The sequence below is a fragment of the Mytilus edulis genome, chromosome 7 (assembly GCF_963676685.1).
Source record: "Mytilus edulis chromosome 7, xbMytEdul2.2, whole genome shotgun sequence".
Taxonomy (NCBI): domain Eukaryota; kingdom Metazoa; phylum Mollusca; class Bivalvia; order Mytilida; family Mytilidae; genus Mytilus; species Mytilus edulis.
This window is the reverse complement of record NC_092350.1, coordinates 37,903,531-37,931,021: the sequence shown is the minus strand read 5'-3', so window position 1 is coordinate 37,931,021 and position 27,491 is coordinate 37,903,531. Positions and strand designations below refer to the sequence as shown.

At 33.5% G+C, this 27,491-nt stretch overlaps 1 protein-coding gene across 2 annotated transcripts; it reads right to left on the bottom strand.

The window, feature by feature from the left end:
- Positions 1–10,385: 10,385 nt before the first annotated feature.
- On the bottom strand, positions 10,386–17,601 carry LOC139481395 (uncharacterized). 2 transcript variants are annotated; one of them, XM_071264712.1, is made up of 3 exons: positions 17,391–17,476; positions 13,040–13,120; positions 10,386–11,594 (listed from the first exon to the last, which is right to left on the bottom strand). In XM_071264712.1, the coding sequence occupies exon 3, from the start codon at positions 11,582–11,584 to the stop codon at positions 10,538–10,540; it is 1,047 nt and encodes a 348-aa protein (XP_071120813.1). In that variant the 5' UTR covers positions 11,585–11,594; positions 13,040–13,120; positions 17,391–17,476; the 3' UTR covers positions 10,386–10,537. The 2 variants fall into 2 exon arrangements, with proteins under 2 accessions (XP_071120813.1, XP_071120814.1); XM_071264713.1 differs by lacking the exon at positions 13,040–13,120 and having other exon boundaries at positions 17,391–17,601.
- Positions 17,602–27,491: the final 9,890 nt, after the last annotated feature.

The following is a 27,491-nucleotide window of genomic DNA, read 5'->3' as shown; positions in this document are numbered from 1 at the left end:
GTTCACGAAAGGGCTGATTTTTTGTTTGGAAAGTATCAACAAATTGAGAAGGAGTACTGGGAGCAGAATAATTAGCCTTCTTAGAAGCAGACTTTTTTCCTTTTGCATTACGTTTACGTATCGCCCTACTCTCAGCTTTATTAATTTTGCTCTCATCGTCGGAGTTACTGGCCACTGGATTACTTTCATATTGCCTAACAGTCTCCCAACCCCCTTCACTACTATCGGCAATCTTAACAATAAAATTGAGAAAGGAAATGGTGAATATGTCAAAGCGACAACCACCCGACCATAGAGCAAACAACAGCCGAAGGCAACCAATGGGTCTTCAATGTAGCGAGAATTCCCGCACCCGTAGGTGTCCTTCAGCTGGCCCCTAAAATATGCATAATAGTACAGTGATAATGGACGTCATACTAAACTCCGAATTATACACAAGAAACTAAAATTTAAAATCATACAAGACTAACACAGGCCAGAGGCTCCTGACTTGGGACAGGCGCAAAATTGCGGCGGGGTTAAACATGTTTATGAGATCTCAACCCTCCCCCTATACCTCTAGCCAATGTAGAAAAGTAAAAGAATAACAATACGCACATTAAAATTCAGTTCAAGAGAAGTCCGAGTCTGATGTCAAAAGATGTAACAAAAGAAAATAAATAAAATGACAATAATACATAAATAACAACAGACTACTAGCAGTTAACTGACATGCCAGCTCCAGACCTCAATTAAACTGATTGAAAGATTATGTCTTCATCATATGAATATCAGGTACAATCCCTCCCGTTAGGGGTTTAGTATCATACTATCATAAAATATATGAGAAGAACATAACCCGTGTCATGCCAACAACTGTTTTTTTAGAAATAAATGTGTTTAGTTCCGATGCAAAGACCCTATCAGTGAATCAATGTTAAAGCCAAAATATGCAATCTTTAAGTTTATTTCGTCTTTTAATCTTGTCAATTACTTCAGTAATAGTTTCCCGTGCGTAGTCGGTCTTTGAATTATCAATGGCCCAAATAGCTTGTGTCAGGTCTTCTAAAAATTCAGTATTTAGTAGAAATTGAACCTTATTTCCCTCATATTTCCAAATATATTGAGATTGTGTTTTTAACTTTTTAACCTGGGAAGCAACTGCAACGGTAGACCCGTGAACTTCATGTTTTAATTCGGAAATGTCTTTCCTAAGTTTTTCGTTAAATTCACCCTGGGTTTTTACAGCTTTCATAACGTCTCTAAGAGACACCTCCTGTTCTGGGGTTTCCATCTCTTCAGGGTCCGACATTTCAAAAAATTTACCAACTTACTTAAGAATTAAACTTTGGATAAATGTGTGTTGACGGTTCGGCGCTGTCGTGCTGAATGACCAAAAACCCCCGTTTTGGCGGGAAAAATGACCGTGCGATAAGCACGACACCTACATACATCATGAACAAACAAGAGAAAATAATTTCACTCTTATTCACTACGTTCAAACGAAAGAAATTATATTTATATTACTGCACAATAAAACATACTTTAGTTGTATGTAGTCTAACAAATCATTAGATTTTGTCATTATCCACTTTCGATTCCAAGGTATATAGGGCATGTTATTGTAGTTACACAGTAGATAAAAGTTGGTATAGAAATAACCTGGCAAATGAAATGCCTAGAGTCATATTACCTAATGTTGCTTTATTGTTACATAGATTTGTCGGTTTAAGCCGTTTTAACTATTTATGTTTTTTTCAACCTGCACATTCCGTCTGCAAGCAGCCATCTATAGACTTATTAAAGAAAACATGTCAAGTTTTACTAGAGAAACAGGTGTGGACACAGTTCTGAGTGAATAGATTGTTTGAATGTTTGCCTGTGTTTTCTGAGAAAAAGAGTTCTCTCCTTTATTCAGCATTTAACTGTTCTGTGTTCAACTGTAGCAAAGCGACACTCTACCTCTGGCCTTTGTTAGTCTTGTATGATTTTTAATTTTAGTTTCTTGTTTATAATTCGGAGTTTAGTATGACGTCCATTATCACTGTACTAGTTTACATATTTTTTAAGGGGCCAGCTGAAGGACGCCTACGGGTGTGGGAGTTTCTCGCTACATTGAAGACCAATTGGTGGCCTTCGGCTGTTGTTTGCTCTATGGTCGGGTTGTTAACGCTTTGACACATTCCCCATTTCCTTTCTCATTTTTACCTGTACCAAATACTAAAATTTATTAGTGTGTTTTTGTTTCTAATAGTAAGTTATATTGTTAAAGATTGTCACGTAGGAGACGCTAATTGCATGCATTACCAAATGATTCTTATAAAATAACTGAAATTAAATGCCAGTGAAAACAAAAAAAAGAGAGTAACACATTAAGTGCTTTTCAGAATGACTTGGTTTAAATTTACGAGATGATATCTGATAGTATCTGAGAACCTACATGCATGAACTATTTTTGGGAGAAATTTTATTTGCTTATACAGGAAATGCATGAATCATGACCGGAGCGGGCCCCCACTTAGGCATTCAATTGGCCCCCATTCATGAAAATTTCTGGATCTACCACTGAGTTTGTCAAATTTTTGTTTCACAAAAAATACATTTGCATAATAATGGACTAAGCTTAAAGCAACGCACTTTACTAATACACTCACAGAAAGAACTCATGATCAATACAGTGATATAATAAGTACTGGAAATACACGACATTCATGTACATTAGTTTTTCCTATTTACACCACAACTATGATTTAGGTAGCACTCCACAGTTCGGTGTGTAGTTTCGCATTTTGGTCACTTTTTCAAATATAAAAGCTAGTGTTCAATAAAATTCTTTTTTTGGATAGCTGATGATTAAGATGATTAAAATAGCCTTCATAGTTGGTTTATAAGAATATCAAGAGTATGTAATGTATGAAATATGGCCTGTTTTCTGTATGATAGTCTGTCTTTGCATATCCAGACCAGGCATTGGTTTGTCAATTATTGTAATATTAATTACAACTTTTTGTCGCACGAACTTAAGGATTAATTTTGCGACAAAAACGGGGCGAAAGACACACATTTTTTATTTGATCATTAAATAAATTAATGTGATCAGTTTCTGAAAAGGTATCACTCAAAGGCATTGAATTTCTAGTTTGATTCAAATTTTGGGGGAATATGTGACATTTTCACCCTTCTTTTTGCAATATGTTATGTAAATAAATGCAAAATGTTCCCATGGATACACAAAAAAGGAATCAAATTTCACCCTTTTAACTTTTGAAAATCAAATCTATGGAAGTTATTGATTACATACATTTGAAAATGTATAACACAAACAGTTAGGTTAATGTATTAGAAAGCCAGGAATAGAAAATGATAAAACATTTTGTGGTTCAATTTTAATTAATATTTTTCTAACTGTGCAGTGCTACCTTGACATAAATGTAAAACTACGTACATCAGAAGTCCAGCAAAAGACATGCAATTGTCATATCATATGTTCGTACTACGGATAAACATTCGATTCCTAGCAAGTAATTGTTCAATAGGAAAAATACTGGTCAGCCCAATCGTACTAGTTAATGGGACTTTGTATGGTAACCTGTGTCCTTCTGCACGACAACCTTTCGGAGTATCAAGTTAAAAATAAAGATCAGTGTTGCTTAATTTTCAAAGCAGGTTTAAATCACATCACATCATGATCATGATTGTGTTCGCTGCCATATCGTATAGAATTGATTGTAAATAATAAACACACGAAAAGCAATAATTTTCATTTGCATACCTTTAAAACTCAATCCTTGTCACTAAATAATTGAAAACATACATTTACTATTACATGTACCTCCCTCTTTTCCCCTTATACGATTTTGAAGTTGTAACACTTCATTGTTTTGGGCCCCCTTGAGAGTTTGTATCATTTGCAATCACACCACATGTTCTACTTTTTTTTTTTATACGTAAACATTATCTAACAACCACCTACATCATATACGGAATGCATCTTGCAACCCAAGAAACCAAATACAGACTGTGCCTAACAACCACATACAGCCCGTATCTAACACCACAGCCACCATATACAGACTATCTAATAACCACAGACATCATATACATACTACATTTAACAACCAGAGACACCATATGTAGACTGCATCTAACAACCATAGACAGAATATACAGACTTAATCTAATAACCACAGACATCATATACATACTACATTTAACAACCAGAGACACCATATGTAGACTGCATCTAACAACCACAGACAGAATATACAGACTTAATCTAATAATCAAAGACATCATATACAGACTTAATATATTAACCGAAGACACCATATACAGACTGTATCTAACAATCAGAGACACCATATACAGACTGTATCTAACAAACAGAGACACCATATACAGAAAAAAGTAAAAACACAAAAATACTGAACTCCGAGGAAAATTCAAAAAGGAAAATCAAAAATCAAAAGGCAAAATCAAAAGTCCAAACACATCAAACGAATGGATAACAACTGTCATATTCCTGACTTGGTACAGGCATTTTCTAATGTAGAAAATGGTGGATTGAACCTGGTTTTATAGCTAGCTAAACCTCTCACTTGTATGACAGTCGCATCAAATTCCATTACATTGTCAACGATGCATGAACAAAACAAACATACTCAAAGAGTAAAAATGTCAAATATAGGGGTACAACAGTCAATATTGTGTTATCATCTTAATATCACTACATAAACAACAAATGTAACAAAGTAGCACAAAAAGGCATACATCAAATTTACCATTCTCATTTTGCTTTTCTTATACGGCTGAATTTATCTATGTAAAGTCTACCCATAAATGAAAGAAGGTTTTCATTACTGGTGTAAAATTGCGCGTTTGAAATACGCACAGGTAGACATAAAAATAATTTTGTCGTATGACGGCATACATAAATGCAGACTCACGTAAAGTAGATATAACAAAAAACAGACTTACAGTAAAAATAATAAATAAAATAATGGTGTGGTTCAAAGTATGACGGGACACATAAGTACAGTTTCACGTCAAATACGGTTGAATTTATCTATGTAAAGTCTACCTATAAATGATAGAAGGTTTTCATTACTGGTGTAAAATTGCGCGTTTGAAATTCGCACAGGTAGACATAAAAATAATTATTTTGTCGTATGACGGCATACATAAATGCAGACTCACGTAAAGTAGATATAACAAAAACCAGATTTAACAGTAAAAGTAATAATAATAAATAAAATAATGGTGTGGTTCAAAGTATGACGGGATACATAAGTACAGTTTCACGTCAAATGTTTATCATAAAAAACAGACTAAACAGAAAAAGTAGTCTTATTGAATAAAATAGTTTAGTCATTCATAGTATGTCAAGATCACTAAGTAAAAGTAATATCAATAAATGAAATAATTTTGCCGTTCAAAGTATGTGGTTTTACGTAACCACAGAGTCACTTCAAATGAATATCTAAAAAAGACATATAAAAGAATACTATAATACGTAATTAAGATGATAACAAACGTCAGTACGCAAAATCTATACTTCAAGACCATCTTGTATTATTTGTGAAGTTGATACGCAATATTTATCAACAAGTTCTGGGTATCTTCCGATGAACTTTTTTAGAAAAAGGACGAGACGTTCTTTGACATACCCCTGGTTCATCAATTTTCTGCTCAGACACTGGTGACGTTTTACAAAGTCTGAATAGGAGCTGCAAGCTCTTGAATACCTAATAAGTTGGGAAATGTATATTCCATATGCAGGTGAAGTTGGTATATTACTACTAAGGTGGGGGAAATTGATAATTTCAAAATTAAAATCGTCTCGTTTGTCATAGATTCTGGTACTGAGATGACTGTGTATGTCAAATTCGAGGTATAAGTCTAAAAATGAGGCAGAGGAAGCCGTGTCTGTGGTCTCTTTAATTTCTAGTTCTGGTGGGTATATTAATGGAATCCAATCAGAAAAGTTCGGATTGTTAATGGAAAGAACATCATCAATATATCTGAAAGTGAAATTAAATAACCTGGCTTCTTTGATCTTCTTGTTTTTGACAAGTGTCTGAAGGAACTCCGATTCATATGAAAATAAGAAGAGGTCGGCAAGGAGAGGCGCACAGTTCGTTCCCATAGGAATGCCGACAATTTGTTGAAAAAGTCTACCTCCAAATTCAACAAATATGTTGTCAATAAGAAACTCTAGCATACTGATCACTTGTTCCTCTGTGTAGTATGTTTTACCCTTTTGTTTCTTATTAACAAAATATGCCTTATGGTATCCCAAAGTGATAAATTTATAGCGTATGCTACCATTTTTATGATGAAAAGCATTGTGAATTATTTCTTTTAGACGGGTTTTCAATACAGACTGTATCTAACAAACAGAGACACCATATACAGACTGTATCTAACAAATAGTTATCAAAAGTACCAGGATTTTAATTTTATACGCCAGACGCGCGTTTCGTCTACATAAGACTCATCAGTGACGCTCAAATCAAAATAGTTAAAAAGTCAAATAAATACAAAGTTGAAGAGCATTGAGGATCCAAAATTCCAAAAAGTTGTGCCAAATACGGCTAAGGTAATCTACTCCTGGGGTAAGAAAATCCTTAGTTTTTCGAAAAATTCAAAGTTTTGTAAACAGAAAATTTATAAAAATGACCATATAATTGATATTCATGTCAACACCGAAGTGCTGACTACTGGGCTGGTGATACCCTCGGGGACGAAACGTCCACCAGCAGTGGCATCGACCCAGTGGTGTAAATAGTTATCAAAAGTACCAGGATTTTAATTTTATACGCCAGACGCGCGTTTCGTCTACATAAGACTCATCAGTGACGCTCAAATCAAAATAGTTAACAGTTAATCAAAAACAGACACCATATAAAGATAACTTCTATTTTGTTATACGTAGACAGTATCTAACTACCACAGTCACCATATATAGACTACATCTAATAACCACAGACACCAAATAAAGACTACACCTAACAACCACATACACCTAATATATACATACTTTATCTTACTACCACAGACACCATATAAAGACTACATCTACCTACCACAGATACCATATAAAGTCTACATTTAACAACCACAGACACCATTTATATACAGACTTCTAACTACCACAGACACCATATAAAGACTTTATCTAACTACCACATACACCATATATACAGACTTTATCTAACTACCACAGACACAATGTAAAGACTAAAGCTAACTACCACAGACGCCATATATAGACTACATCTAACAACAACAGATACCATGTAAAGACTACATCTCACAACCACAGACACCATATATATACAGACTTCTAACTACCACAGACACCATATAAAGACTTTATCTAACTACCACATACACCATATATACAGACTGTATCTAACTACCACAGACACCATGTAAAGACTAAAGCTAACTACCACAGACGCCATATATGGACTACATCTAACGACAACAGATACAATGTAAAGACTACATCTAACAACCACAGACAACATCTTATAACCACAGACACCATATATACAGACTGTATTTATCAGTCAGAGACACCATATATACATACTGCATAAATGTGTCAGTAGAATAGCCGGGTGGTATAGGCAAACATGTACTTCTACAATCCCAATAGACTTTTATCTTGAGTGTGAGCGACGGGTGTCACCAAAGGTCACCTCTCATAATCCCCCTAAAACCCGTGTGCATTCATGCGGAACAGTTATTTTATTCTTGAATTCTTGATATTTTTTTTTCGTTCTTTTGTTCTTTTCGCTCGAAAAAGTTCTGGGGAGACAAATGTCTTCCGCCTCTTCCTTTTTAGCTCACTTGGCCCAAAGGGCCAAGAGAGCTTTTCTTATCACTTGGCGGTGTCCGTCGTCCGTAAACTTTTACAAAAATCTTCTCCTCTGAAACTACTGGGCCAAATTTAACCAAACTAGGTCACAATCATCATTAGGGTATCTTGTTAAAAAAATGTGTCCGGTGACCCGGCCAACCAACCAAGATGGCCGCCATGGCTAAAATTAGAACATAGGGGTAAAATTTAGATTTTGGTTCATATATCTAAACCCAAAGCATTTCAAGCAAATCTTTCAAAAACAAAATTGTTCTTTGGTCAAGATCTATCTGCCCTGCAACTTTCAGACCATTCAGGCAATCCATTGCTGGATTGCTGCCCCTGAATTTGTAATTTTAAGAAAAAAATTCAGATTTTGGTTATTATCTTGAATAGTTTTAGCTCATCTGACCTGAAAGGTCATGTGAGCTTTTCTCATCACTTCGCGTCCGTCGTCCGTCGTCCGTAAACTTTTACAAAAATCTTCTCCTCTGAAACTACTTGGCCAAATTTGACCAAACTTGGTCACAATCATCATTGTGATATCTAGTTTAAAAATGTGTCCGATGACCCGGCCAACCAACCAAGATAGCCGCCATGGCTGAAAATATAACATAGGGATAAAATGTATATTTTGGCTTATATCTCTGAAACCAAAGCATTTAGAGTAAATCTGACAAGGAATTAAATTGTTTAATAGGTGAAGATCTTTCTGCCCTGAAATTTTCAGACAAATCGGACAACCTGTTGTTGGGATGCTGTCCCCGATTTAGTAATTTTAAGGAAATTTTGCTGGAGTTGATAGACAGTCTGAAGTGTGGGAATATATATTAAAATCAAAATCTTGCGATAACTAAGGCATCTTGTCAGTATGGCGATATATAAGGTGTCTAGAGCAAATCATTGCGATAACTAAGACGTCTTGTTGTTAGATATAACAAATAATAACGATAATTAAGGCTTCTTCTTTTTAAATATAGCAATGCATTGCTCTAAATATGGTGCCTTGTTGTTAGATATAGCGAACTATTGCGATAAATAAGTCGTCTTATTAAATAAAGCAAATTCTTGCGATAATTAAGTCTTCTTACTGTTAAATATAAAAAATCATTGCGCTAAATAAAGTGCCTTGTTGTTAAATATATCGAAATATTGCGATAAATAAGGCGTCGTATTGCAATATACAAAACATTATCGCGATGATTATCATTTATGGTTTAGTTATAAACAATAATACAAGGCAGCTCCAGGCTTCCGTAGTATAAAGACAATTATATAAGATATCTGATAAATTATGAGATATCTTATAAACTTAATAAGATATCTTATAAACTATATGAGATATCTTATAAATCTTATAAACTATATAAGATATCTTATAAAGTTTATGAGATATCTTGAAGTAAGAATAAATAGCAACACGGCTTGCCATATATCTGTGTTCATTATTAGATTTACACGAATTTTGCATCAAGATCGTTCTGATTTTATATTGTACATGACCCTTTATGCATGCATATTCCATATGAATTAAAGCAGAAGAACGATAAGTTCTCCTTTAAAACGATTGTAAAAGTATCACAAAAAAAAACCATAATACTGTAAGAATAAAATATTTTATTATTCTTACTATTGCAGGGCAAACAATGACTCTTATATCTTTTCCTTAAGTTTTCTTTTTTTTTCTAGATAATTGCGTTTTAAAATAAAATAAGATAAATAACCAACAACAAAAAACAAAAAAAAAAACATTGTTCTCTATCAGGAGAAGAAATACCGCGAATGTATATATACCACTGCACTCTTAAGAGGTTTCGGTCGGTTGTAAGCAGAGTAAGGCATTAGAGTTATGATATTTTTTTTCTCATTTTATACTGCTTATCTTTTTCAAATATTTTATTTGCCTTATACGATCTAACGTCAAAGCTTTTTTGTGGCATTTTCCTGCTTCAGTCATATCACCTATCATATAGCACCCAATACCTAAAAGGGTGTAACACTCTGCTTTCATGACGTTATTTCCAATATAGTTATTGCTTTCAATGCCTGTTTTCATTTCATTTAAAGACTCTAAACATTTTTGCATCTGTTCTAACTTAAGGGTGTAGACCTTGGTACAGGGAGATAACTCTTTAAATCATTTATGCGTTTGTAAAATTCAAGTTTCGTCAATAAATTTTAAGCATTTACCTGAAACAGATTGGAAATAATCTATGTATCCAAGAAGCTTAGAACATATTTATGAAAATGGTTGACACAAACGTACTGATGATTTTAAGAGTTATTTCCCTTAACCTAGTTCTACCTCCTTAAGTAAACACGTAAAACGTAAAAATAATGTATAAACAATAGGGGGTTTCTGGATATATCCCTTATGTTCTACTTCAGGTCTCATTTCGTCAGGAATTAAAAACGAACTACGAGAAAAATCGTTCGGCTCCATTGTATTAGCTATATATATTGAGTTTAAACCGGTATCTTGACTTTGATTCGCTAAATTGTCGATGGTAAACTTATCTTCACTGTAATACAGTTTCTCTTGTTGAACGTCCTGAAACTTCGATAACACGTAGTCAGTGATTGTTACACAAACTGAATATTTTCTAATGCAATAATAGTATGTAGCTAAGACATTCCACCCGGATACTCCATCACTACGTACTCCCATTATTACAAAGGGTAACATATCTTTTAAACGTTGATAATGTAGTTTATTACCCCCGCACATGACATTCTGATAGGTAAAACGAGTACCAATGTTACGACACAACGTACTGAATAAACACTTGAAAATAAACCGGTCGTGACTACGTTTGAGCAGCTCGAAACAATTAACCAACACTTGCCTAGGCATAAGTTTGTTTGTAAGGACGGCTTTTCAAAATTGTGCGGTGTCCATTCTGTAACAGCAATTTCTTCTGAAACCCAGAACACAACTGTCTTTAAAAAATAAGAACAGAGAAGTTCTTTTAGTTTAAGATTTTGTTCAATCACGTCTTTTAAAACTATTTTCAAAAGAGCATAAACCAAAAGCTGAGTATGAGTAAAAGAATAAACAAGCAGTTTTTCAGCGATACCAAACGCGACTCGCCATTCTATATCTTCATTTAGCGACAACTTGTAGCCGATTGGGACAAACCATACCCCACTATCAATAATTATCTTTTTTAATGCTTCCGTTGGCCAACAACGTTTTCTTCCTACCCATTCCTGTGCTTGTTTAATGAATGATTTGCACTTAACACCTGCAGTACAGTCATGTGTTTCGTTGGCTGTGGAAACACATGGTCCATGTAGAGTGTTAAGTGTACATATTTCATTATTTTCGTTTAAAGAAAGTAATTTCTGCTTCATTTTACTACTTGAGAGAAAGAATTTATGTCCGATTTTCTTACACCACACGTCTGTATATTCGTAGCTACTGCACAACTCTAACTGTGCAAAACCTGGTCTGGTATCACAAGTCTTCATGACAAATGTATTAGAACCGATAGTATTGTTGGCCTCTTCTACGATATGTATATCATTAAGTAAAATAACTGTGTCCGTATCACTGCCCTTCATATCAAGACCTTCTGCTCTACTTCCACAGAAAAACGGTGTGTGTGTTTTTGTTTTGGTCAAATAATTGTGTGTTATATAATAATTTCGTCTTGTTCTCACTGTGTCTTCGGTTCCAAGTTTGTCACTTAGGAAATTATATAATCGCAATGAGCGGTTTTCCATATTTTCGGCCATGATTCTTGAACTAAAAAAGAAGACAAAAAAGTAAGGTGAAATTATTTACCGTTATAGACTCAATGTAGACAAATGTTTTATAGTTTTCATATTAATTTTTTGGGGCCTCTTTATAATTCTATGACTAATGTCATAGTAGAATATATAAACTAGTTATTTGTCAACTGAGAAAGCTAACGACTTTATTTATAACAAAACCATTTACAAAAACAAACATGACAGACATGAACCAACGACAACAAATGAATTACAGGCATATGGAGTTGTTGAACAAGTTTGAATGCGCCAACAGTGTTGTTACATTATACATGTAATATAAGAACAACTTATGTTTGAATTCGCAATTGTACCAATCTAATTAAAAACCGATCTCTCATCGCGTGGGACGCGACATACTAGTATCAGAAAACGGGAGCGATGAGAGATCGGTTTTTAATTAGATTGCAATTGTACCACAGTCAGAATTCAAAATCAACTCTTTTAATTGCAATACTTATACTGCATAAAGGGTATGATAACTATATGATATATCATGATTTCCAAGTTTTTGTTAATTTATTAAGTATTAAAATACAATTAATAGAGCTACGCATTAAGGTATGTAATTTTATATGGTATTTAATCGATGTTCATATCTCTTATTTCGATTAAGAAGAGAAAAATAAAGGTTATACATATATAAACATGAATGTGTCCATAGTACACGAATGCCCCACTCGCACTATCATTTTCTATGTTCAGTGGACAGTGAAATTGGGGTCAAAACTTTAATTTGGAATTAAAATTAGAAAGATATTATCATGGGGAACAAGTGTACTAAGTTTCAAGTTGATTGGACTTCAACTTCTTCAAAAACTACCTTGACCAAAAACTTTAACCTGAAACAGACGGCACATACGGACGGACGGACGGACGAACGGAGGCACAGACCAGAAAACATAATGCCCCTCTACTATCGTAGGTGGGGCATAAAAACAAAAATAAAAATGTATGAATAGCATGAACTAAAAAGGGAGAGTTAGGGTGCGCGCCGACTGGGCAAGCGTCTGCTGCTATACCTGCATCAGTCTCCACGCTAATTCACACAAATTAAAAAAAAATCAGTCTGTAAAAGAACAAACTTTGAAAAGTTTATCATATGTGAAATCGGGAATAACAGGTTATTACTTAAAGTAAGGAAATACGTATAATTCCTGATTTAATATAGCTAATACAAGTAATTCATGAAAATGCCCAGTTATTACCAGTAATTTTTAAATGAATTTTACACCTATTTACGAACTGTTAAACCTATGTTGTAATATGGTCCGATGATTAAAAGAAATGGTAATACAACTCAGAAAGCATTGTTGAGACATGCTAGTGATTTTGAAGAGAGACAAAAGAACTACAAAATTAGGCAACATGCATTATTTTCGTAAAAATCGCCTTTATCACTATGAATGAGATGTTCACCTTAATACTAGTAGACAATGTTTGGTTGCATCAAATGTCAGCCTTGCTACATCTCCAATACCAACCGAAATGCTAGCAACTCTGAAAGAAGAAAATGATCTTAATTTTGAGATGACCAAAAGCAATCATGGAGCTGTTGCTCAAAGTATTAACGAGGATTTGGTTGCTTCCACTTCTCAGTTTCTAGCATCAGTTAACCAGAACAATGACAAAATGGCAAAGATAAGTAAATTGTGCATGCAAAACTCAAGATTTCACAACAGTTAGTCGTTTCGTGATAAATAATTTGCATTGTTTAAATAGGCATTCATTTCTTTTGTTAATTTGTGACAGTATGCATGTTTTGTTGAGATAATTTGTAAATTAAACATTGTCGTTGCATGAATTTATATAATTGTTTTGCATGTTGCAAAATGATTTTCAGAGAGTTCAAAAAAATTATAAAACAACTATATTCCAGTTTCAAACTATAGATAAAGAGCATGCAATCTTGGATGATTTTACCTTTGATTTTTTAACCCTAAACCCCTAACTTTGCTAATGTGTCTTGTCTTAATGCCTTTTTGTGCTACTTTGTTATATATTTGTTTGTTTTATAGTGATGAAGATTATAACACAATATTGACTGCTGTACCCCTATTTTTGACATTTTTATGTATCATATCTGTTTTTTTTTGTTCACACATCGTTGTCAATATAATGGAGTTTATGCTACTATAATACAAGTGAGAGGTTTAGATAGCTATACACCCAGGTTTGGTTAGCTAGTTTTAAACCCAGGTTTTATCCACAATTTTCGACATAAGAATATGCATGTTCCAAGTCAGGAATATGACAGTTGTTATTCATTCGTTTGATGTGTTTGAGCTTTTGATATTGCCATTTGAACTTTTCTCGGAGTTGGGTATTTTTGTGACTTTTTATTTTTTTCTACCATTTAACATCTTTTTTGGTTTCTTGATTTTTTGTTAACTAAATATCAAGTTAGTAAATAGCTGTAAAAATTACCCCCAAAATCAGTGGTTACTCGTTATCATTGAAAAATTAAGTAAATACAAGAAATTACTAAATTGTTTTATATTACACGTAGTTCCTAATTTCACCTATTTACTGTAATATATACATGGTTATGATTTTTTAGTGATCAAACATATGTATTATTCATTACAGCTAATGTAATGTAAGTATTTCTACGAAACCGGTAGATAGTTTGTCCCTGGAATATCCAGTTTGCACAAGGAAATTTTATCATATCTATTAATGAAACATTTCCGGTATACTGTTTAATTTTTTCTACTGATATGTTTTTTTTGTCTTTTTGCAATGAGGTAAAACTTTTTTTTAACATTCATCATTCATGTCTATATAGATTGCAAAGTTGAAGAGCATTGAGAATCAAGAATCATTTGATAAATTTTATATTTGTGTCACTTACATGCAATACACCCGTCATATGACGCATATAGAAATTTATGCCCGCTTTTGATAAAAAAAATAAGATAAATATATATTTGAGATCAAGGTACAATGATCTATCGCCCTTTACAACTATACTATATATTTTTTCGCATTGTTTGAATCAGTCTATGAGGTATTTTATCAACTCATGCATTGCAGAATAAGGATATACCACATAATTCGAATTGCATTGCCGTAGCTTAACCATCACACAAGCGAGGCAAACGATAGGAAAATTTTTGACAATCTGATAAAAAACAACATGTCCTGTCTCTAGACTTTGCTTGCAAGGCGGGATCTGTGTTTTTTTTTTAAAATCAAGTTGAGTTGTAAGCTTAATGAAAATTTACTCATCATGTATACTTGGATTGAATCTTTGTACTTCAGACGCGCGTTTCGTCTACAAAAGAACTATTAATGAAAGCAATAAAAGCACATCTTCAGTAAAAACACGCTTTTTCAAATGGACTGTATCAATTTGATCAGTAGCACTTAAAACTTTATAAACAAGAATGCGTCCAAAGTACACGGATGCCCCCCTCGCATTATCATTTTCCATGTTCAATGGACCGTGAAATTGGGTAAAAAATCTTATTTGGCTTTAAAAGTAAAAAGATCAACCAAAAGGGAACATGTGTACTAAGTTTCAAGTTGATTGGACTTCAGCTTCATCAAAAACTACCTTGACCAAAACCTTTAACCTGAAACTCGCACTTTTAATTTCTATGTTCAGTGGACCATGACAATGGGGTCAAAAGTTTAATTTTGTTTTAAAATAAGAAAGATCATATCATAGTGAACATGTGTACTAAGTTTCAAGTTGATTGGACTTCAGCTTCATCAAAAACTACCTGGACCAAAAACTTTAACCTGAAGTGGGACGAACGGACGGACGGACGAACGGACGGACGGACGAACGGACGGACGGAAGGACGCACAGACCAGAAAACATAATGCCCCTCTACTATCGTAGATGGGGCATACAAACTGTATTAATACAATGATAATTGCCTGAAGTTGCAAATGAGAAAACTGAAATTTATTTATCTTTTTAATACAACAGATGTTAACATTCCGAACCGATTTACTTTATTCGGTCACTTTTTTGAAGTTTTGGTATTTTCACCTTTACATTGATACCGATCTTCCAACTAACATGCACAATTCCATGGTTAATGTCACCATATTTAGAAAAACAATGTCGATACATAGAATTCCCGTTTAAACGTTTACACAACATGCACAACGCTAGTAATTATGAAAAGGTTCATAATCCTGGTACCTTTGATAACTAATTTAACATCTCAAAAAGTAGACTTCCAACAAAAACCGTTTTATAAGACAGATCGAAAGATGTAAATTGACTTATTATACTATAACTTGTAGTTTTTATGTTACCCTGACGGAGGTCGGGTGACATATTGTTATTGTTCGATTCTTTTTAAGGCATCCTCAACGGAGTTGGGGTGCCATACTGTTATTGTTCGTTCGTTTTTATGGCACCCTCAACACCCTCAATGGAGTTGGGGTGACATCTTGTTATTGTTCGTTTTCTTTTTTTTCTTATTATTTTTATCTTTATTCTTCCACACTTTTTTGTACAAGCCTATTCTGAGAATTGCATGGACCAAACTTGGTGGAACTAAGATGGCTTCCGTTACCATGGTAACAGAACAAATGTGAAAAAATCCTGTTTTTGTTTTGTTTTGGTGAACTGTTTGGATATGCTTAATCTCAGAATCATTATATCTTAATACAATGTAGGTGCCAATCATACTGGTGTTGGATGATTTTGGCAATCATTGGAACTACTATGTTGCCATGGAAACTACACCAAAAATTTTAAAAATATCAAAATGCTCCAAACTTAATGAAACTTCAAAGTAACGATGAGCAACATTGGACGATGTGGCTTTTGGAGTTGGAATTTCCAAAATGACCGTTGTTACCATGGAAACAATGCAAAAAGGTAAAAAAAAATTTAAAAAAATGCTGCGAACTGGATGAAAATTAACAGAAATGGTCACTTGCATGGGCAGAGTTGCATTTAAAGTTGGACTTTTCAAAATGGCCGCCGTAACCATGGTTATAGCAGAAATGTCCCAAATTTCAAAATGCTCCAAATTTAAGGAAACTTTACAAAAATGATAATTTGCATGTGTATATGATCTCGTTGACATTGGAATTTCTAAATGGCTGCCTCTCGCCTGGCAATGGGGGAAGGGTGCCATCCGCTATTGCTTGCAATTGCAATGGCAAATCTAGTTATGGCACCCTCAACGGAGTTGAGGTGACGTATTGTTATTCTACGTTTCTTTTTTATGGCACCCTCAACGGAGTTGGGGTGACATATTGTTATTGTTCCGTTCTTTTTTTTCTTATTTTTATTCTTCCATACATTTTGTCCACGCTATTTCTCGGAATTGGTTAGACCAATGTTGATGGAACTATACCATAATATGACATCCGCTATTGCTATGCTGGCAATGGCAATTCTAGTTTATCATGTTTATATTGTTCTTTGTTCATTTATCTTGGGTGGATATTTATTATCTAATTTGCAATCGTCACACTTATTTATTAATCGTGTGTTTGCTTGCGTTTGTAATGTTAAGAATGAATAGTAAATTTAACTAGTCTTTTATTGTTTTTCAACATTTTGAAATTGAAAAAAATGTCTCATTTATAAATAAAACTCAATTCATACATTATTGTCAGTTATTCGTCAATTAGTTCAGACACATTCATTATTTTAACGCTATCAATTGTAAGGCCTTTTTACTTATACCTTGACACTTATGAATATTTCGTTAATCCACAAAAGTCAAGAGCGATCAAACGTATGGCATTGTCTTCAAGTCATGTTCGCAGCTAACCCTTTTAACAGACTAACCTTAATTTGGTTTACAATACTATTGCCAGAAAGCTCCTATTATGTTGTCATTCAAATTATAGGCCCTTGTTCAGTATCATGATGCATGTTTATAATTTCCGTAGGCATGTCTCCATTGTTATAACACGACGCCAGTGTTCACACCTTTATCTATATTTATCCCACTTATTGTACTTCTATGAAACAGGTAAATATCGTTTTCTGTGAATACACAAATTGCACAAGGTGATTATATCATATGTGTTGATTCTTTTTTAAAAATATTTCCGGATTTTTAATTCAATTTGCCTACATACATGTATGTAAATTGTCATCTTTAATATTGGATTATGCAAATTTCAAATCATCTTTTGTTATTTTTATTTCGTTCTATATGCTTATCAGATTTGAACATCAGTTCCGAAGAACAGTAAAAAAACAGAAAGTCCCTAATCAAATGGCAAAATCATTACGAATTGATAACAACGGTCATATTCCTGACTTGGTACAGGCATTTTCTTTTTTTAGAAATTTATAAATATTTGGTTTTATATCTAACTAAAACCTTTCACTTTAATAACAACGATGTGGTAGACAATAAGCTTACATAATAGGTAGAATGTCAAATAGGGGTACCGCAGTCAACATTGTGTTATAATCTTAATCACTGTAAAAAGACACAAAAAGGCATATAGACAAAGCACATTAGCAAAAAAATGTAGAATAGCACAATAACACATTGATGGGATGTATTAGTACCGAGCCATTTAAATGTATATCGACAAAAATAAACTAAACAGTAAAAGTAATATTCATAAAGACAAATAAAAGAATACTATAAAAGAGGGACGAAAGATACCAGAGGAACAGTCAAACTCATAAATCGAAAATAAACTGACAACGCCATTGCTAAAAATGAAAAAAGACAAACTGACAAATAACAGTACGCACGAAACAACATAAAAATTACAGACTAAGCAACACGAACCCCTCAAAACACGGGGGGTGATCTCAGGTGCTCTGGAAGGGTAAGCAGATCCTGCTCCACAAGTGGCACCCGTCGGTTTGCTCATGTTATTATTAATCCGGTAATAGTCTAATTCGGTAGGTCATATTCGTGAAAATGGAAGGGCATTGTAGTTACGACATAAGGAACATATTCGATATCATCTGTGAATTATTCCATAACGGTCAACCAACTCGTGATAGGAAGGGATGATTTCAACTTCACCATTTAGAATTCTTGGTTTAATAGCTTCCTTGTAAGCAGCAACCCTTTATCAAGGAAATCATGATAGGAAATACAAGCCCGGTAATATCGTATCAATTGGGAGATATATACTCCGTATGCAGGCGCTGATAGAGTGTTGCTACATAGAAATGGAAAGTTCACAATTGGGAAGCTAAAATCATCTCGTTTGTAGTAAAGTTTTGTTTTCAACCGACCCTCATTGTCAATTTCTAGATGTAAGTCAAGATATGAGGCAGACTTAACTGTATCTGCTGTATCCTTTTTCTCTAGTTCGATGGGATAGATGCGTTCAACATAGTCAATAAATTTTGAATTATAACACGTTATTAAGATGATAAACAACGCCAGTAAGCTATTGCTTACATTGAAAATGGAAAGAAAATTTGAAAAGCAGAAACATATTTTCTATATATTAAAGGAAGCTACCAAAATAAATAACAGCTGGTGGCTAATTAAATTGTTGTTTTTATAAAAACGAAATGACCAGAATACAAATCATGAGGTCTCACCAGTATTTGTGAAGACTTAATAAGAACTTAACATCTTCCTTTCGGAAGAACTAACTATTAACTGAATAAGTTAGTTTATCACGCTTGAATTCCTTGCTTTTGAACGATGTCAGGTGTCCCTCAAATATTCGGCTTTAAATATTTCTGATGAAAGCAAATCCAGAAAAGAGCTTCGGACGAATGCAATTGTTCATGGGTTGCTTAAGTTTTTACAACACTGGGTCGATACCTCTGCTGATTGACTAGATATTAGTCCTCGATGGTTTTACTAGCTCAGTAATTAGTACCAAATAAAAAAGTATAGCCAAAGCTGGACAAAGAACCAGAGCTTTGCATGAGGGTGATATTCCTTTTTTTCAAATAATTTTAAAAATTTTGAAACAGAAAATTATAATTACAAAAATAAACTGACAACGCCATGGCTATAAATAAAAAGACAAACCGACAAACAATAGTACAGACTAAACAACATATCAAACTAAAGACTAAGCAACACAAAACCCACCATAAACTGGTGGTGATCTCAGGTGCCCCGGAAGGGTAAGCATATCCTGCACATCATGTTGCACCCGTCGTGTTGCTTATGTTTTTACAAATCCGTTAAATAGTTTAATTCGGTAGGTCATATTCGTGAAAATGGAGGGGTATTGTAGTTACGACATAAGGAATATTTCCGATATCATCTATGAAACGGGGTCCGTAAAATATACAAAGGGAAGATTTCAACTTCACCATTTGGAACTCTTGGTTAAATAGCTTCCTTGTGAGCAGCAATCCTCTATCAAGGAAATCATGATAGGAAATACAAGCCGTAACGTTGACAACATATATGAATTTTGCTATTCTTTTAGGTACTTTTTTGTCATTGAGGTTTTTTTTTATTATGAAACTCCAATGCTGTTTATAAGTTCTTGCACAATATTATTTCAAATATTCAGCTTGGAGCGTTCCTATTGAAGGCAAATCCGGAAAAGCGTATCGGAATATTCTTTTATGAAGCTGTACGATTTAAAACCATATCTACGATTGAGTCTCGATGAACCGAATGTCAGGAGTTGAAAACTAATGATCAATAAATATAAGTGGCTATAAGGTCAACAGATCTTGTAAAGATATTTCAAATACATTTTATTCACATACTTTATTTTGTCAATTAATCGAAAGGTACCCCTACCCTAACACCGATGTATTCTAGTCTTTTTTCTATCTTATTCTTCTTGTTAAATTCATGAGATATGTTTGACATACTATACTATTTTTTGCTTAACCCTTACGATGTTGCAATGTTGTATGAGCATGGTTTTGTAATATTGCATACCATCATATTCTCTATTGTAAACGATTAAAGAAATGAGGAAATTCGGTATGATTGCCATTGCAACTAGTCATCAGAGTCCATATGACGATGATGTTAGCAACTATAAATTATCTTTGTTGACGAAACATTGCATTTATAGCAGAACCTTTATTCTACATACATATCATCCTTATTCTTCTTTCATGAATATTTATAGAAATATATGTAGTTTTATAGTATTTTGTTTTTTTATTTCATTGCGTGATACTGTTGTACTAGTAATATGATTCGTTACCTTGTTTTGTCTTCTTAATCGATTAATTAGATTTGATAAATAAAAGCAACAGTAGTATACCGCTGTTCAAAACTTATAAATCTATGGACAAAAAACAAAATCGGGGTAACAAACTAAAACTGAGGGAAACGCATTAAATATTAGAGGAGAACAACGACACAACATTAAAATGTAACACACGCAGCAACGGACTAAGCATTAGACAAATCCGATGAGAATAACCAATAAAACATCAAAACCAAATACATGAATTTGGGATAGAAAAGTACCGTGACATGTCTTATAGTAATATGAATACACAATTGATATATTGTTGCCATAATCTAAATTTTGTGACTGGTATTTTTCAGAGTGAAACAACAAATCCAGCTAACTGCCACATAATACCACATGTATAATAATTTTCGTATAAGTCCCGTGATCTGAAGGCTTAAGAGTAGAAGTAACAAAGTAAAGATATTGAAATTTATTTGTGGTAACGAAATACCTGACTAAATACTTTAACAGTGATATATAGATTAGGCTCGTTGAACTGAATAACGTCATTTTATACATGGACATAACATACGAGCTGGGAGATGAAATATATAAACACCATAAGATGAGACTAAATCATCCACCTCAAAAGGAAAATTACCAACAGAAAACTAAGAATGGTCCTTTTTGTCGTAAATTTAAGTATAAAGGTGCATTTGGTAGTTTGGCCATAATCAGTAATCGGTAACACTATAGGAAAAAGTCTGAAACTAAAAGCTGCAATTGGTGCCCACTGGAATACCTACAAAATGTCGACATACTATCTGCCGAAACAATGTAGTACAGGTGTTGTTCTGGACAAAGTTTACATCTTTAATCGACTCATGGAATAATCAAAAGTTTAAACTGTCGACTGAATTGTAAAGACCACCAAAAGCGTGTAATTTATCTAAACCATATAATAAATGTTTACACTGCAGAAATAATTATTCTCATGATTTTCCAAATAAATGCCTATTTGAAAAAGATCATGGCAAGCTGTTGGATTGTACGAAGGATTCTAGTTAAAATAACTGAAAAATTAGTTGTAAAATACTCACTACAGGCTGATTTGAAACACTATTTGATATTTTTGTGTAGTTTATATATCCAATACATAATAGGGTCCTTCGTATGACCAGAAGAGGGGTTAGACGGGGTTGTGTAATGATCTGATAGTTGACGTTGGATTCTCCGTAGAATGCAAAGACCTAAATGAAGAAGAATTATTATTTTTTAGCTTTGTGTATATTTTATTTTATACCATTACCTGATTGTTAGCTGATTTTGTGTCAAAACCGAGCACAAACAGAAGTGTGAGTACCTAAAAATTATTTTCCATTCTAGTAATGGTCATATTAGCAAACAAAATATTTCTATCTAATTTACTTTCAAAATGTTTCCAAATTTTACTTGGTTGTCCCTTGTAGACGGTTTCAAGTGGTTTGAATCTTAACATTTTGATATGTATGTGTATTATTCTTAAAAAAAGTTTAAGGTTAATCTTTCATTTTCGGAATGGGTACAGATATTCCAGTGTTCGTCTAAAAAATGTATCGTTTGTTCTGTTACAGAAAAGGGGGGAATGAAAAAGTTTTCTCACTCACTGTCGACCTCACTAGCATTTCAAATAGAAATTATCAAAAATATAAACTTTTGTGATTAGGAGATATATATTTTTCTGGTGGGAAAAATGAGAACACCTGAAGTAGAAAACAACTCATGTCCCCCTCAATCTTAGCACAATATTGTAAACAATGACCTTGTACTATCTTTCACAATTCTGAATAACAAGGATTAAATAATTGTGTTTATTGCAATAGTTGAGGTTTGTTTCTGTGTAATATATTTGTTTTCGTTCATTTTTTTGTACATAAATTATGTCGTTATTTTTCTCTTTTGAGCTGTTTCATATTTGTAATTTCAGGGCCTTTCATACGTGACGATGCGGTATGAGCTTTGTTCATTGTTGAATACCATACAGAGACCTATAGTTAATTTCTTTTTCATCTGGTCTCTTGTGGAGAGTTGTCTCATTGGCAAGCATCCCACATTTCTAGTTTTTATATTTATTGTACCTTTCACGTTTAGTAGTTATCAAAAGTAACAGGATTATAATTTAGTACGCCAGACGCGCGTTTCGTCTACATAAGACTAATCAGTGACGCTCATATCAAAATAGTTATAAAGCCAAATAAGTACAAAGTTGAAGAGCATTTAGGATTCATAATTCCTAAAAGTTGTGCCAAATACCGTTAAGTAATCTATGCCTGGGATAAGAAAATCCTTAGTTTTTCGAAAAAAAATCAAAGTTTTGTAAACAGGAAATTCATAAATATGACCACATTATTGATTTTCATGTAAACATCGAAGTGTTGACTACTGAGCTTAGGTGTCCTCTTTAAACTATTTTAAACGAAAAAATTAAAATCAAAACAAGCTAGAGGAGAAATATTGTGACTGTATATGATCGTATATGCCAATTTATTCATAAGGGTTTTTTATCTGTCAAGTGGAATGTTTTGTTTAAGTTTCATACTCCTTTCGTATGTAGTCTATCATTTTTAGATATTTAAATTGATTTGAACCGTCCAATGCCAAAGCTTTCATGTGACAATTTCCTGCTTCCGTCAAGTCACATTTCAGATAACACGCAATACCAAGAAGTGTGTAACATTCTGCTTTCATGACATGATTACCAATATATTTATTGGTTTCAATGAATAATTTCATATCATTTAAAGAATCTAAACATTTCTGCGTCTTCTTCGACTTAAGTAAACTAATAAAACGTAAAAATAATGTGTACACAATTGGAGGCTTCTGGATATATCCCTTGTATTTTACTTCATGTTTCATTTCATCAGGAATTAAAAAAGAGTTGCGTTTAAAATCGTTCGGCTCCATGGCATTATCTATGTATATTGCGCTGTCAGTGATTTTGAGTGAAACTGAATATTTCCTTACACAATAATAATATGTAGCTAAATAATTCCATCCCGATACGGCATCACTGCGTACTCCCATTATGACGAAGGGTAATATCTCCTTTAAAATTTGATAATGCAGTTTATTTTCACACTGGGTAACATACTGGTAGGTAAAACGGGTACCAATATTGCGACACAACGTATTGAATATAAAGCTTAATATAAACCGGTCGTGTTTTCGCTTCAGCAGCTCTAAAGTATTAACCAATACCTGTTTCGGTGTAAGTATGTTTGTACATGTTGGCTGGCCACATAGAAGCATAAATCTTACTTCATTAAGCTTGGTTAGATTGGTGAAACATTTAGAAAACTTACTCATGTCTGTTCCACTTAATGTAGGCGACAAGTTTTGGGATACATGTACATATAGAGGCGCAAGGAAAAAGACGGACATAAAACTTGACGAAACAAGACATGCAGGGAAATTTTTATACAATCGAACTATTATTGTTTTCAAATTTTTCCAATCTGGTTTAGTAATTCTACGTTCAAACATATTCCTTTCCGTTATAAAATAATGAGGCATGATATTGTGTTTTACGTAGTATAAAAGTCGTTTAAGGCATTCTAGAAAGCAATTCACAAAATTATGCGGTGTCCATCCAGTAACATCAATTTCTTCTGAAATCCAGAAAACAACTGTCTTTAAAAAATACGAACATAGAAGCTTTTTAAATTTTAGATTTCGTTCAATCACGTCTTTTAACAATATTTTTAGAAGGGCATAAACCAAAAGCTGAGTATGAGTAAAATAAAACACTAGCATTATTTCAGCGACCGTGAATGCAGCTCGCCATTCTATATCTTCATTTCGTGACAGCTTGTAGCCTATCGGAACAAAACATACCCCGCTGTCAATAATTATTTTCTTCAGTGCTTCTGTCGGCCAACGTCGGTTCCTGCTTACCCATTCCTGCGCTTGTTGAATGAAGGATCTGCACTTTATACCAACAGTAAAGTCATGTGTTTTATTTCTTGTAGATATGCACGGTCCATGTATAGTGTTAAGAGTACATACCACATTATTCTTGTTTAAAGACATTAATGTTTGCTTCATTTTACTACTAGAAAGAAAGAATTTGTGTCCTATTTTCTTACACCATACATCTGTATACTCGTAGCTACTGCACAACTCTAACTGTGTAAAACCAGGTCTGGTGTCACAAGTCCTCATGACGAAGATATTAGAACCGTTAGTATTGGTGTACTCTTCGATAATGTGTATATCATTAAGTAAGGTAATAATGTCCGTGTCACTGCCCTTCATGTCAAGACCTTCTCCTTTACTTCCACAAATCACCTGTACGTGCGTTTTTGTTTTGCTCAAATAATTGTGTGTTATATAAAAAGTCCGCCTTGTTTTTATTGTATCTTCGGTCCCAAGTGTGTTACTCAGAAAGTTATATAATCTCAATGAAACTTTTTCCATTTTTTTTATATTATGTGACTGAAAAAGAAATAAAATTAGGGTAAACTACATATTCCAGTACACAATCAAAGAATAAAATTAAACATAAGCAATTAGCTTAGAGTCAATTTTTCTGTTACATTTTATAAGCATTGTCATATTAAGAAATCGATGTAAAAAGTATCTCTACTTGTTGTATACAAAACAGCTGCCAAACTTATTTTGCCAAAATCAAAATAAAATACTTATACTTTTTCCTGGTAATTTTTTTTTTTATATTATCAGTTCGACAAATTGCTTAATTTACTGAGCATTAGAATTTCATCAACAAAGCTATTTTCCAAAAAATACATGTTCATATATATTAAATAATAGTTCGTTCGAATCCCGGCGAGGGAAGAACAAAAAATTTGCGAAAGCAAATTTACAGATCTAACATTGTTGGGTTGATGTTTAGACGAGTTGTATAATAAATAATAGATATATTAGAAAAGATCATGCATAGCTATAAGATGGAATAGAATAATTCTGAGATTATATAGTAAATCTACTAAAATATTCGATCCTCGATCGCTTCTAGACTAAAAACACTTGAGTTCTTAGAATCTAGTTCGTACAATCTGCGATAAATCTGCCAATTATTGTTGTATTTGTATGAAAATCATTAAACATTGTGAAGCACATGCAACTGTCGATACACTGTCGTTCGCAACGGGTAAATATGTGGGTTTTAAATATTATAAGTTTACAAGGTGGAATATGTATTATAAAAAAATGAGTTTTAAGTTATATCAAAAAAATAGTTGCTCTTTCAGCAAAAGACCGATTCTCTTTAATTAATATCGCTAAATTCATACAAAATGTGTTTTCATTTCGTACTAATAGTGCGATTTGCAAATGAAAATGACGAAACATTATAATAAAGCGTTTCAACCCAAACCCAGGAATCGATTATCTATGGCAGACCAATCCAAATTGTTGGTACTCTGCACTTCATTTGGCTCTTTAAAGTGTTATTATATCGAAGTTTTCTGTGATCACGTAAATCCATTTAATGTCGATGTCTTTGATTTATATTTAAATAATATTATATTATGGATATGACTTAAGGATGTATTCTTCTGACTTTTCAGTCTCGTTCAGTCTCGTTGAAATCACGTTCTTGATTTTTTTTCCAAAACATGTGATGGAAGTGGAAAATATCATTGAATTTTAAAAATATTAAAATCAAAAATAATTCTGTGAAAAAATTGTGTAATTACAATGAATGGTTTTTGAGCAATTCAGTTTTCAAATTTTACGACCAATCAAGTCAGTATTTTTAGCCAAAATTTGAGAAAATGAATGAGGGATACAAAAAAATATTTAACAAGAATCATGTACATCCCATATCATTTTGGTCTTTTCAAATTTCTTAGATATGTATTTTTTTCAATCATTTACATGTACTGTATTACGACGCTAGATTAAAACTGACGAGGAAAGGTAACACCCGGCCACCGAAAGCTTTATTATTGTGAAGCCAAGGTGGTCGTGTGGTCTAGCACACCGGATACAATGCGCTATATATATATATACAACTCGTCTAAACATCAACTCAACAATGTTAGATCTGTAAATTTGCTTTCGCAAATTTTTTGTTCTTCCCTCGCTGGGATTCGAACCCATGCTTCTGAGATATTCGTTACACCAAATCGCCTGCACTGTAGCCGTCCCCCTAGACCACACGACCACCTGGGCTTCACAAAAAATAAAGCTTTCGGTGGCCGTGTGTTACCTTTCCTCGTCAGTTTTTAATCTAGCGGCGTACTACAGTACATGATATATAAGGCATGGAGATGTTATTGTTACAGATCAGCTCAATTATCTATAGTAAAGGATCCTACTAATTAATGCAAGATACAGTCACAGAAAATAATTATATTAATAAGTACGTCTGAGTCAGTGACAACTATACAACAGATTTATCCATCGGATCACCAGCAATGATGGTGATACATGGCTGTGTACATTATGTATATACAACTCGTCTAAACTTCAACCCAACAATGTTAGATCTAATATTGAGTCACTGATAAGGTCTTTGCATCGAAACTAAACACATTTATTCTAAAAACAGTTGTTGGCATGACACGGGTTATGTTCTTCTCATATATGTTATGATGGTATGATACTAAACCCCTAACGGGAAGGATTGTGCCTGATGTTCATATGATGAAATCATAATCTTTCAGTCAGTTTAATTGAAGTCTGGAGCTGGCATGTCAGTTAACTGCTAGCAGTCTGTTGTTATTTATGTATTATTGTCATTTTGTTTATTTTCTTTGGTTACATCTTCTGACATCAGACTCGGATT

Bases quoted from the DNA above. Each gene is read 5' to 3' on its own strand.
- LOC139481395 (XM_071264713.1), bottom strand. From the start codon at position 11,584: ATGGCCGAAAATATGGAAAACCGCTCATTGCGATTATATAATTTCCTA.